This window comes from Carassius auratus, chromosome 42, assembly GCF_003368295.1.
Source record: "Carassius auratus strain Wakin chromosome 42, ASM336829v1, whole genome shotgun sequence".
NCBI classification, from domain to species: Eukaryota; Metazoa; Chordata; class Actinopteri; order Cypriniformes; family Cyprinidae; genus Carassius; species Carassius auratus.
Window position 1 is genome coordinate 12,267,063 of NC_039284.1, and position 12,449 is coordinate 12,279,511.

A 12,449-nucleotide genomic window follows, 5' to 3' on the forward strand; every position below is an offset into this window, starting at 1 on the left:
TGGTCAGAAATACAGTAAAAAAGTTTGTAATAAAATATTATTACGATTTAAAATGTCAGAAATCATTCTAATATGATGATTTGCCACTCAAGAAGCATTTCTTATTCATTATTATGTTAAAAACAGTTGTGCCGCTTAATATTTCTGTGGAAACTGACACATTATTTTAGGATTTTTTAATTAGTAGAAATTCAATAGAACAATTGTTTGAAATATAAATAATTTGTAAATATATTCTAGCAATGTTTTATTGTCACTTTTGATCAAGTGTCCTTGCTGTTCAAAAGTATTGATTTCTAAAAAAAACAAAAACAAAAAAAAACAAAAAAAAACACAAGTTAAAAAGTGTAATGATTGTAAAATAAATAGGTTTATTTTTATTTATTTTTAGCTGAAAATAAAGTTTTTAGATTAATTATGACCTGAATATCATATATTGGCACCTGTTAGGCACACTTCCAGTGAAAAATGTATATCAGCCAACAACAACTTTATAGCCACTGCGTCAAGCTTATGTATTTGCACCACTACATCATATAAAACAAGACTTATAAAAAAAACGAGGAACTGTCATGTCTTGGCAGTAAATCTGGATTGGCGAGTGATATTTTACAAGCCTCTCAATGAAAGATTTAACCTCCTGCCTTAAATATTTTCATCCTGTCTGTTTTTATCCTCCCGGACTTTGAAAACATGACGGGGTTGGGCCAGAGTCCTCAAAGGGCTCTCTCAGATCACTGCCAGCAAAAACACACACTTGGGACATGTTCCTGCCCTTCTGTCAGGAGTCACAACTACTTGCAAACGGGGGACATCAATTACAGTCATTTCCCCCCATCTCTGACCCCTCAAATGACGCCTCTCCAGATGGGTGCAGATATGCCACATATATTTCAAGGCTCTACTCCTATGTCCTGAAAGAACAATGATGGAGCAAGAATATATAAAACAGAATGCAATGCATTTTAGAGGCCAACAACTACTTCTGCCTTCTTAGATTTCAATCCCCTCCTGACCACCTGATGTATAGTGACTTTTTACAATGCAGTCAACTCCTGATGAATTAAACTAAATCCCACCATCACATTATAGAAGTAAAATGAGTTGTAAGCACAAACTGCACAGATAATTTGATCATTAAACACTTAATTTTCAAGTACTTTTTTCAACCCAATGCCGACTAGCTTGGCAGCATTTGCTAACAAAAGCTAGCTACCTACCTAAAGTTAGTTAATATGGAATTTATGGTTAGAGTATAAAGGACACTAGTGCCATTAGATAGTAAGATGACACATTGAGTGTTTTCTAACTTAAACAGAGCTGCTCGGAAAGGCACATAAACTAATGGCACAATCCTGTCTGACATGGAATTTCGAATCTTTAAGTCTATGTGGCTGTTGTAACTTTTAGATTAAATGAATGCAGCAAAACAACAAATGAAATACGTTGAAACTTTCAGAGTGTTCATAACCTTTCATGAAGCACAAGACCACCTAAATTTAAAAAAAGAAAGCTAGTCTAGTCTCCGACTGGATGAGAAGAATGCAATACAAATTAATCAACAAATACAAAAGCAGGTCTTGTTGAAGGAATAATAAACCTTAGGCATGGTAGTGCCGGGTTTAATTTTCAACAGGAACAAGGCTGTGAGGGATAGAAGTACAGTGCACTCAATGGATTGTACTGATTGTTCAGCTAACTTCTTTCTGAAAAAACTTTGACTAGACAAAAGCTCCTTTAAACAGTTTTGAAAATTGTGAGTTGTGAAAATTACATGAAGTCTATCCCTCGAGGCCTCATTTTAAGTTTGTGTTAAGTTCAATATGGCATCTAACCTTATTAAGGTCTATCAGGAACATGAACCTCTTAACATGTGAATTCACCTTCTTATTGAGGTCTCTAAGGGAATCCAGCTCCTTCAGGAGAAAAGCAATGTTCTTCTCTTTATCCAGAGCTGGCACTTGTTTTTTGGAATCGCTGATAACTTTGGAACTTCCCTGGTCCTCATGAACACGAGTGTGCCTTCAGAAAAAACAAAAGTTCATTCGAAATACTCTCTTATTAAACTCCCAAACGGTCAACAAAAAATGAATCATTCACATTTTGACATGCAATTATCAAATACACAAGGGATGCTGTCTTCCACTTTCAAGAATATTACTGTGACTTGTTTACTTTGAAATATTAGTCAAATCCTACAGTTGACCTTTAAGGTAATATTAAAGTATTACTGCACTGGATTGCATGGTAAATTACTTCCCTCTTGTAGCTAGGAATTCCATTCAGTTATTATTAAGGAGGCAAAGAAAATGCATTGGAATCTATATTTATAGATTCACGCTACGATATAATTAAAATCATCTTACAATGGACAATCATGCTAAAAGTGAATATTACTGCTTTATTCATATTCTCAATAGTGCTCAAGACAGATGAAACTAAACAACTGTTGCATATGTTTGCAATGGCACACTATCTACTATTATTATTATTTTTTTATAAATTAGTATGCAATATGAATACTTTGCACAGTATGCACATTTTCATACACACAGAAGAGTTGGATGACCAACTACATGCGTGGTATAACATTATATACACCTATATAACATTATATTAATAACATATATTATAACATATACATAATTTATTTGTTATAATTATTTATTATTAGAATTTAAATTATTAAGAAGCAGTCGAGCAACAGAAGAGGGTGGCACTGGCAGCTTGAAAGGGTTTTGTTTCTTCCCATTAGATTTAAGCACAGTTGCCATTGCTAAGAAACATAGTTTAGCTTACTGTGTTTCCAGAGGTAAATGCATACTGAAGTTGCGTTTGTTCTTGTGTGGATCGCATGGCTTTTTATTTTCAGTTTGCTAAGTAGTAAGGTGCAAATCCACTGACCAAGACACCAGCAAGGCATGTGAGTATTGCTTTTCTCCCCTTTCCTTTTTGTACAGTTAGTTTTAGTTAATTGTACACATTATCTGCTTTCAAATATCTACTATTACTACTAGCAGATACAATAAGTGCACTGTCCCTATATCCACTACTACTTCACTCTCTATTCCAATTGGTCTGTGGAATTGCCAATCTGCTGTAAATAAAGCAGACTTTAATTCATCTATTGCTACTCATTCAAGTCTCAACCTCATGGCCCTAACTGAGACTTGGTTCAATCATGAGGACACTGCCACTCCTGCAGCCCTCTCCACTAATTGAACATTTCACCGAGTGGTGGAGGCACTGGTCTATTTTTCTCAAATTAATGGAAATTTGATCCTTTATCATCTCTTACTGGCAACAGTTCATTCGAAATCACACACAATTACTATTATCCACCCTGTTAAAATCCACTTTGCAATTGTTTATCGTTCCCCAGGTCAACTGGATAACTTCTTAAACTCCCAAAGAGGCATGATATCACTCTCTGTGACCTTTTCTTGGACGGTTCCCTCCTGGTGAAATGACCTGCCTATCTGAACATAGGATAACTGTTTCAAGTCAACAGAAAAACTAAAACTAACTAAAGAAAACACTATCAAAAAATGTAAAAGTAAAAGCATGAAGAAAAAAAACTGCCGACTAAAATTAGACAAAACATTTTTAGGATTGGATTTTTATTACCCAGTGTAAGATGCAATGTGTGTGAGCGAGTCTCTCTGTTCTCCTGACCTGAGTGCGGCAGACCCTGCCCTACTGACTTGAGGTGTGTGGCCTGGACTGCTGGCTATCTCGGTAATATCCTGCTCCTGCTGTGCTGCGAGTCTCTGTGGAGACCGTCTCTCCTCCTCCATGATTCTCTCTTCAACTGCAACTGGCAAGGGCGGGGGTGATGGGAGTCTGTGCGACAAATCTACTCTGGGCTTGGGCGTCTTAGATGCTGCATGAAAAAAAAATGAGTAAGAGTAAGCAAGAGCCACAATAACATAGAAAAGACAATAACTATTTATTTCACTTCATTGCTTCGCTTTTATAGTAACACAAGGTGCTTTCATGTTCCAAAAATAAAAAAAAAGCCAATAAAGTTTTTGTGATGACTATTGATTTTGCCCTATATGCAATATCACAGGAGGGAGGGAAAATGTCAAACACATCTTCATTTCTAAGTGATCTTTTTGTTTTACTTTTTTGCATTGAGATCTAGAGAATATAAGTAAATTTGATTATGTTTATTGAATATAATAAAATGCAATATTTATTTTCATTCCATGGCCCTCAATCAAGTTTTTGTCCTTGGTTGTAGTCTACAACTTGTAGATAGTTTAGACACCTCTGATTATTCCCATTATTGTAGCATGGCTTTGAGTGAAGAACATAGTGAAATATAAGTTTAATTCACTGGAAATCTTCTTCACCACTACACTGACTATCTTCATATTCAAATTTGACACAATGTGATTATTTATGAGACACATTAGAACAAATTACATTTGGAATTATTTACTTAAAATCTGGCAACATATTTTTTGACCTGCCATATTTGACCCAGACATGAGTGAATTCTGAGAACTGCTGTTAGAAAAAGATTATCATTGATAACCTTTTAATCACACAAATTACTTGATATTAAGATTTCATAGAGCTTTCAGTCATTTTTGGATCAGACTCAGATCTCTATTGATATTCATTATAATGAAAAGAGCATAAGAAAGAAAGAGAATCATACAGAATTTATTTTTGGGTGAACAAATCTTTCCAAATTTTGATTCTTTTATACTAAACAATAACAAGCTAGTAAAAAATAATTATTGTTTTCAAACAGGTTTCCCAAACATTCCCCTGTCTGTTATCGGTTGCCCATGCAGACAATCCTGCCCCAAACTAATGCTATTGGTTGAGTATATGTTGGAATGCTCAAACAAATACAGCATGTTTAAAAAGTGCCACACTGCTTAGACTATTCAGTTAAACCAACCTAAAGCTGACTCTGCATATTACATAAAAAGTATTTTAGCATCCAGAAAAAGCTTTAGGAGCTAAATTAAAAAGGAAAAGACTTCCATTCTTCTGCTGTGAGATTACAGTCTGACCGTTTGAAAGGCAGCTCTGTTGGTTGGTTTGCGTCAGCTCTCTGAAAAGGAAACTAGGTCTGGCCGTCTTTCATGAGGGAATGTGGCGATCCGTGCCGAGTGACTGGCAGGAGGGGGAAAACGAGGTCTTCTGTCAATGTTTCTGTAGCGCTCAGGGCCAGAGATACAGGCGGGGAGGCAAACACAGAGGCCTGTCTCTCTGGCAGCCTTTCTGACAACATGCTTTGCTCCTCAGGGAAAGCTAGATGTAACCCGGACCGTTTGTGATCAAAACCAAAGAGTGAAGGCACTTGAATCAGAGACATTTTAAACTAGTGTAAATTTGTGATTACAAAACCGGTCAAGATAGAGACTTGAAAGATACAACAAATGTTTAAGGTAAAATTCATAATTTCTAGGTAAAAACTATGTATTTTAAACAGGTTTCCTGAATTAGCCACTGGTCAGCCAAACAGATTCCCAAATTCACACCATTGGTTGAGTGTTTTTGGGTGGGGCTAGTCGGGAAGCTCAACAAACAGCAATGTTTTGATAACGCCACAAAGCCACAATGTTTACACATTTCAGTGGAATTAACCTACAAATGGTTAAATTACAGCAGGAAAAAATTACACTCTTCAGCTTTTACATCTACAAATAAATTACACAGATAGTAGCACTAAGTGCATGCACAAGGTCAAGTGCTACACAAAAAAGCCACCTGGCCATCCTGAGATTATAAAATACACATAAATCAGTTTAACATCAGTGCAATTCAAACTGAGCAAAACTCAAACAACAGAGCGCTTAAAAGCATCAAAAAGGGGAATCATTCGGCGTAAGTAAATGAGTTTTGATGCTCGAGTCTTGCGACCACGATGTCCAAAAAAGCTCCAGCTTAGCCGGCACAATTATTTAGCGAAAGGTCAGGTTTTGAAGTCGAGATCAGGGAGGTCTGCCTCATGGCTTTGTTGCTAGGGCTCTGCTCTCAGGATTGCTGGAGACAGTTATTAGTATTCCCCCGTAAGACTCACCCGTGCAAACACCAAATTCAAACCATGAATAATAACGCCAAACACACATATAGAAGCCCTTTGTCACACTGCAAATATGCGACTTTTGGAAACATTGTTTCCCTAACCTGGGTTATTTCTTTAATTTTATCTCCCACTCCGGGTGTCTCTCACAAAGGTAACTGCCCCTGAGAATGTGTGTTTAAAGCGCCATTTCACTCACAAATGGGGTGAGCAGGGCTTTTAATCTAAGCATGCAAAGTAAAGGCCCATTTCCTGTGGGAACCAAGTATAAAAGGACCCAACATTAAGAGTAAATTCAGAACTGAAGAACTGGCTCCCTTTCAAATGATGAGTGTGAATTTGAATTGAATTGACCACAAACCACATGATACTGAATTGCAATTTAAATTAGAATTACAGGAAGAGGAATTTAATTATTTTAATTTGAAAAAACTCAATACAGAGAAAACTTTTCAATGTGAGAAAACTCAATACAAGAAATTACATACATTTGTCCAAAACAAGAAAATGGGCTAGAATGGAAAACTTGGATGTTCATTTTGAGGATTTAATTTGACACACTGTTTGGCTTGATTTTAAAGACTTTTAATCCAACATTTTGAGTAATTAAGTCTTTTTCAACAGTGGTCCATAAAATATAATGTAAAATATTAAAGATAATAATATACCATTACACTCTAAAAAATGCTGGGTTGTTTCAACCAAATTTTGGGTAAAATATGGACTAACCCAACTTTTTTAAAATTTAAAGCAACAGCTGGGTTAGTCCATATTTAACCCAAAGTTGGGTTAAAGCATTTATAGTGTCTATTAAATATATATATATATATATACATTAAATTATGCAAAAACTAACAAACAAACAACCCCCCCCCAAGAAATAAAAAATCTAATTCAAAAATGGTGAATGTGTTGTTTGAATCATTCATTTAGAATTTCATTCCATTATAATTCTACTGTCTTAAATGAAAATTATAACTCTACATCTTGTTTGCAGCCTCAATTCAAATTCAGTAATGTTCATAACTGCCATTTAAAAAGTATTCTTAATTCAATTTAAAAAAATGACCAGACATGACCATGTCCTCCATTCGCACTACCAACGATCTCGTGCCGCCTTACTAATGTCTGTCACTAATAATCAAACACAGGCTAATGAACCGCCTGCAAAAAGATTGAAGTGTTTCACCAACAGCCCAAATGTATATTTGAGCAGCGAGGCAGAATAAATTTGCATATCAGGAGCGTCTGGTGAAGGGTTGGTAAATACTCTGTTTATCTCTCATTGTCATTCAAACCAGTCTATCTAAATAGTGGCTCTTCCACAGCGTTATGGCCTAGGTAAAGTTATTACGTAGCAGCCCGGCATTGTAGAATAACGTAAACAAATGTTTATGCATATAAATGAGTAAATAAATAAATGTAAATAACTGTTAATATACTATACAGAGCATGTATACATCGGGAAGCTTGTAAAACAAGACTTTAGTCATAAAAACAGACACATTCTGGCAGAAATGCAAGCAAATGTAGCGCAAATAGTAAACAAATGAGGCAAGAAAAAAAGAGCCTTATAACTGTAAAATAACATGTTTAACTGTTCCATAAGATATGTTTTTGCTATGATTTGTTGTGATAGGATTGCAATTATCACGGCCACAATAACACTAATTTATTATTGATTACCTTGTATGAGTTTCTCCTCCAGGGCTTTTGATAAACTCTGACATTGGGATGTAGCTAAGGTAGTTTCAACTAAAGATCTGAAAAAAAAAAAGAAATAGATGTGAAATGTACAAATATGCAAAAAAAAAACTATAAAACCAACACTATTTTTCCCTGTCCCCTTCGATATCTAACAGCAGTGCACTTTGTCTGACACACTCAGGTGAAGACAGGTACAGGATATTGACAAACTGTACATCAATGCCACTGCTTTGAAGGAGCTGCATGTTTTGTTTCAAAGCGCCGATTAAAGCAAATATCAAAGACCTTCAAGAGTTCTGACCCAAAGAGGACACAGTTAACTCTTTTAACAAGTCATAATCTTCTGCAAAACACAACAATCAGTGTCAGGTGTAAATAAAAATACTACTAAATTTGTAATATATATTTCTTTTAAACACTGAAAATGTGAAAATATAGCCAAAATGTACTTTAAACACATCGCAAAATGAGCTAATTCATAATTTCAGTATACACAATGTGTACTTTCACTTTAAACAATTAAAAAACAAAAATACAACTTAAATTCACAGGTGTATAATTGCTTTAAAATGCTGCCAAATATAGAATTTACCAACAAAATTCAAATTTAAATTGTTCACTGATATTCAGCAAATTTTATTAAGTTATAGTGCTCTAAAAAACCAGAGCAGTTCTAGTGCAAAAAGTGTAAATCAGTAAATTTGTCATAAGTAATAACTTAAATACTAGTTTAAATCATAAAGTGAGCCAATTCAGTACTGAAAAGCTTTAAAATAATTAACATAAAATTTCATTGCGTGCATGTTCTGCACAAGCATTTCACCTGCAACCAATTTACTTTGAACAAACTAAACTAGCAGCTGATTTTTAAACATTGTAGCCAAACACCGTTTTGGATTTAGAAAACATCTCTGCAAAGATATCATTACAGCATGTAATCATCGCCTGCAATGTACACTGATAAACATTTTGCACATATTAAAAAAAAATACGTCCTTAATTGTAACATGTGAAAGAAAGCCATTGACAAACAGTGTAAAATGAGCCAAGCAAGGCATCATTACCCGGGTTGTGGTGTGGTCTCTGAACAATGGTGCTTTACAGGGGACGGCAGCCTTTGTTTCAGTTCTTCATTGACTTTAGGATTAGCTTGAAATATATAGAAAGGGATATGATTAATTCCACTGCAGAAAAAAATGCTTTTCATCACAGGCTCGAGCTCACTCCTTTTCCATTAGACTTAGAAAGGTTAGTATTAATTACAGCCTGTCAATATGATCTCGGGATGCTTGGTGGAGAGCAATCTTTAATAACCTCAGGAGTAGAGGCAGAAAACAAGACAGGCGGCTTTTAATTTGCCGTGTGAAATTATGCTTTAAGACTTTGTCTTTATCTCATCCACTGTGTACCAGTGCTTTACCTCGCAGTTTATGGAGGACTAATGAACACGGGCAATTAACAAAGCGTAATCCCACCATGCAATCGTTTTAATGCTTTTAGCTATCAGAAAAGTAAACAGCCATTTAATACAGCTCAAGCCATATCAGATCCTAGTCAGGAAGCGCCAATTAAAGTGCCATCTACTCAGGTGTAATTAAATAATGGTGGATAATTTAGTTCTGTGAATGGAAGCTAATTCATAAGCAAGCAACAAACAGACAGGAGGCAATTAGCAGGAACGCTGACATTCAGCTTGTTGATCGCTGGCGGTAGGAGCTGTGGTGGAGAGCTTCCCTCTAGTGGTGGAGCTTCTGAGACAAGAACTTCTTAACACAGCACACACCGGGGGCTTACAAGCGTCAACACTTGCCATTTCAGTTCTGTCAACTGTAGGTGCTTTGCCAGGGTCACATTTATGAACCAAAAGAATGCAGAACATCTTCGAGACATCGTCGTACTGAACAAGGCAAAAGCAAAATGTTTCCTGGTTGGTTATTTTTTGGGAACCACTTTTGTTAGGGAAACCTTAATTAGAAACACATGTCTTCTAGGGTTCAAACTTCTCACACTACCAGGATTTTCAACAAAAATCAGTAACACTTTAGAATAGGTAACACTTCTAAACATTACTCTCAATAAATTCTTAATTTGCTGCATATTAATAGTTAGGAAGGTAGTTGTTAGGTTTACTGTAGGTATTGGGTAAGTTTAGTGATGTAGAATAAGGTCAAGTAGAATAAGGCATTAATATGTTCTTAATTAGCACTAATACATGGCTAATATTCTAGTAATATGAACGCTAATAAGCAACTAATGGTGGTTACCTATTATAAAGTGTTACCCAAAAATCTAAGCTTATAATTTCTAACCAAAACAATATTTTATAGCTTAAAAACTGTTTCCCAGACATTTCATATTGTATTCATACATATTATGGTATTGGTAATTGTAAAAATGGCCTAATATTTCCAGTTGGTATCCTGCATCTTGGCTGGATTCTGTTCTTCATGAGTCTCAAATATTTTACATTTTCTGTGCTGACTAAAATACCTTATATAACATTGGATTGACACATTTCGTTTCCTACTGTTCAAAAGATTGGGGTCAGTAAGATTTAATTTTTCTTTTCTATTATAATTAATACTTTTATTTAGCAATGGTGCATTAATACATTCATAGTGCTGAAAAACTATTCCTTTCAACTTTCTATTCATCAAAGAGTTTTGAAAAAAAAAAAAACACGAAATTTATTTTTGCTCCCACAAAAATAACGTTTAAGAAATGTTCAAGCGTCAAATCAGAATATTAGGATGATTTCTAAAGGATCATGTGACCCTGAAGAAAGGAGTGATGATGCTGAAAATTCTACTTTGCCATCACAAGGAAAATAGATTTATTCAAACTGAAAATATTCTTTATTATTTAGTAAATTATCACTTGCTAGAGAAACTTGGAAAAAACTGATCAAGATTTGACAAAAATTTGGACAGTCCCCTTGTTGATTTTATTTTATTGCATTTATTAAGGTTAATTTGATCAATCTTTAGAAGCACACTACCAAAGCACAAAGTTAAAAGACATTTTTAAAAGCCACACTCTTAAAAAAAATAAAGATTCTTTATTGGCATCTATGTTTTTTTTTTTAAGAATTATTCAAAAGATATTTAGATCATTAAAATGTTCTTCACATTTAGGAGAAAATGGTTATTTTAAGAACTCTCCACTGCTGTGCAAACCTTCTTCTGAAACACTTTTTTATTTTTTAATTCCCAGCATCTTTAAAGATGGTATATATAAGAAAAACTACAGGACAAACAATGATCAGTTTCTTGGGAAAATGAAAGAAAGCTCATGAAAATGATACAGGGGAGGGCGGACAGCATGAGAGAAAGTTGGCAGAAGAGAGCCAAGAAGACATAAAAAGTGAGTGCTCTTGGGAGGTTGTGCACGAGGCGGGTGGGGGTGACCCCTGGGGCAGATGCCAGTGGAACGTTATCCCCGCGCTGTAAGCCAGCACACACAGCTCACACCGCTCACACGCTATTCAGCTCAGACACAGTCAGGCGTGAACGGACAACTGGCTTTTTGTGCCAAACACCACAGGGCTCCATTAATCTCAGTGATAGACTCGGAGCGGGAGCTGGCCCCGCGCACCGCACTTTCACAGAGAAAGAGAGGAGGACGAGGATGAAGAAAGACTTTAAAGATAGTAGGTACGGCTAAGACGCCTGGTAATCCGTTAACACTAACAAGAGAAAGCAGCTTTGGAAAAGACAGAAAGGGGGAAAAGAACAACACAAAGCATACAAACCTGACCTTTTGATGTTCACATAATTTTCAGTAAGACATTAAAATGTTGCAAGAAGAGAGGGCTTTACCAAATAAATTTGGACCGATTCATTGATTGACACCGTTTCCTGAGAGAATCAGCCCCTAGAAACTTAATGAAACTGATACTATCCAATAATCCGATATTGAAAAACAGGGAAGAGCTCGTTCTGGCTTAATGAAAGTTTGAATTGTGCTGAGTGGCAATAGGAGGCTCCTGCTCCAGATGGTGAATTAGCATCGCATCTACATTTTCTACATAATCTGCAGGAGTTTCATGATAGTTTAATGAGCTATTAGCCTTGATGTTCGCAGGGCAGTGACGAAAAACTACATTCACAACAAAGCTTGCAGAGTGTAACATGCTACAATGAAGCCAATAACCAGTCTTTGAGTAAAAACAGTGGATTTACGGCTAGTTGAGGAGATGATTCAAATCAAATCAAGAGTTTAACTGCATGCTCAAATGATTACATAAATCACAACCCTAATAGCAGAACATTTAAAAGTACCAAAAGATAAGTTAAAGGTCTCTGATTGAATTAAAGTTTGTGATTTTTTTATGCTAAAATACTATGTCTTATTCCAGATTCATATCCAGAAAATGTAATACATTCACAAGTTGACTGTCCAAAAACAAAACAAAAATTTAGGGTGGGACTATTTGCTTGCCCGGCCAATAGCAGACGGAGAGATTTTCTGGAAACCTGTTTGAGAACAATGACATAAAAACATTATTTTAGCAATTTAATTTTGTGATGCTAGTGGTGAAAAATCATAGCTTAGATATACTGATATCTATATAATATTAATATTCTCTATTATTTTACTATACCATGTTAATTACAATGTGAAAATGGGTCTATTGAAACAATTTCAAAACGTATTTGTCAATTCTGAAAAAAGATACAAAAGAGGAAGCTTT

The 12,449-nt window shown here is 35.4% G+C and overlaps 1 protein-coding gene across 2 annotated transcripts in view; it reads right to left on the minus strand.

The window, feature by feature from the left end:
• LOC113060672 (mirror-image polydactyly gene 1 protein-like) overlaps nt 1-12,449 on the minus strand; it is a 66,335-nt gene that overhangs the window by 37,356 nt on the left and 16,530 nt on the right. For both annotated transcript variants that reach the window (XM_026229787.1, XM_026229786.1), the window contains 4 exons: nt 8,821-8,905; nt 7,736-7,812; nt 3,676-3,883; nt 1,884-2,022 (listed from right to left, as the gene is read on the minus strand). In XM_026229787.1, coding sequence (XP_026085572.1) covers nt 1,884-2,022; nt 3,676-3,883; nt 7,736-7,812; nt 8,821-8,905 — 509 coding nt within the window. The remainder of the gene's footprint in view (nt 1-1,883; nt 2,023-3,675; nt 3,884-7,735; nt 7,813-8,820; nt 8,906-12,449) is intronic.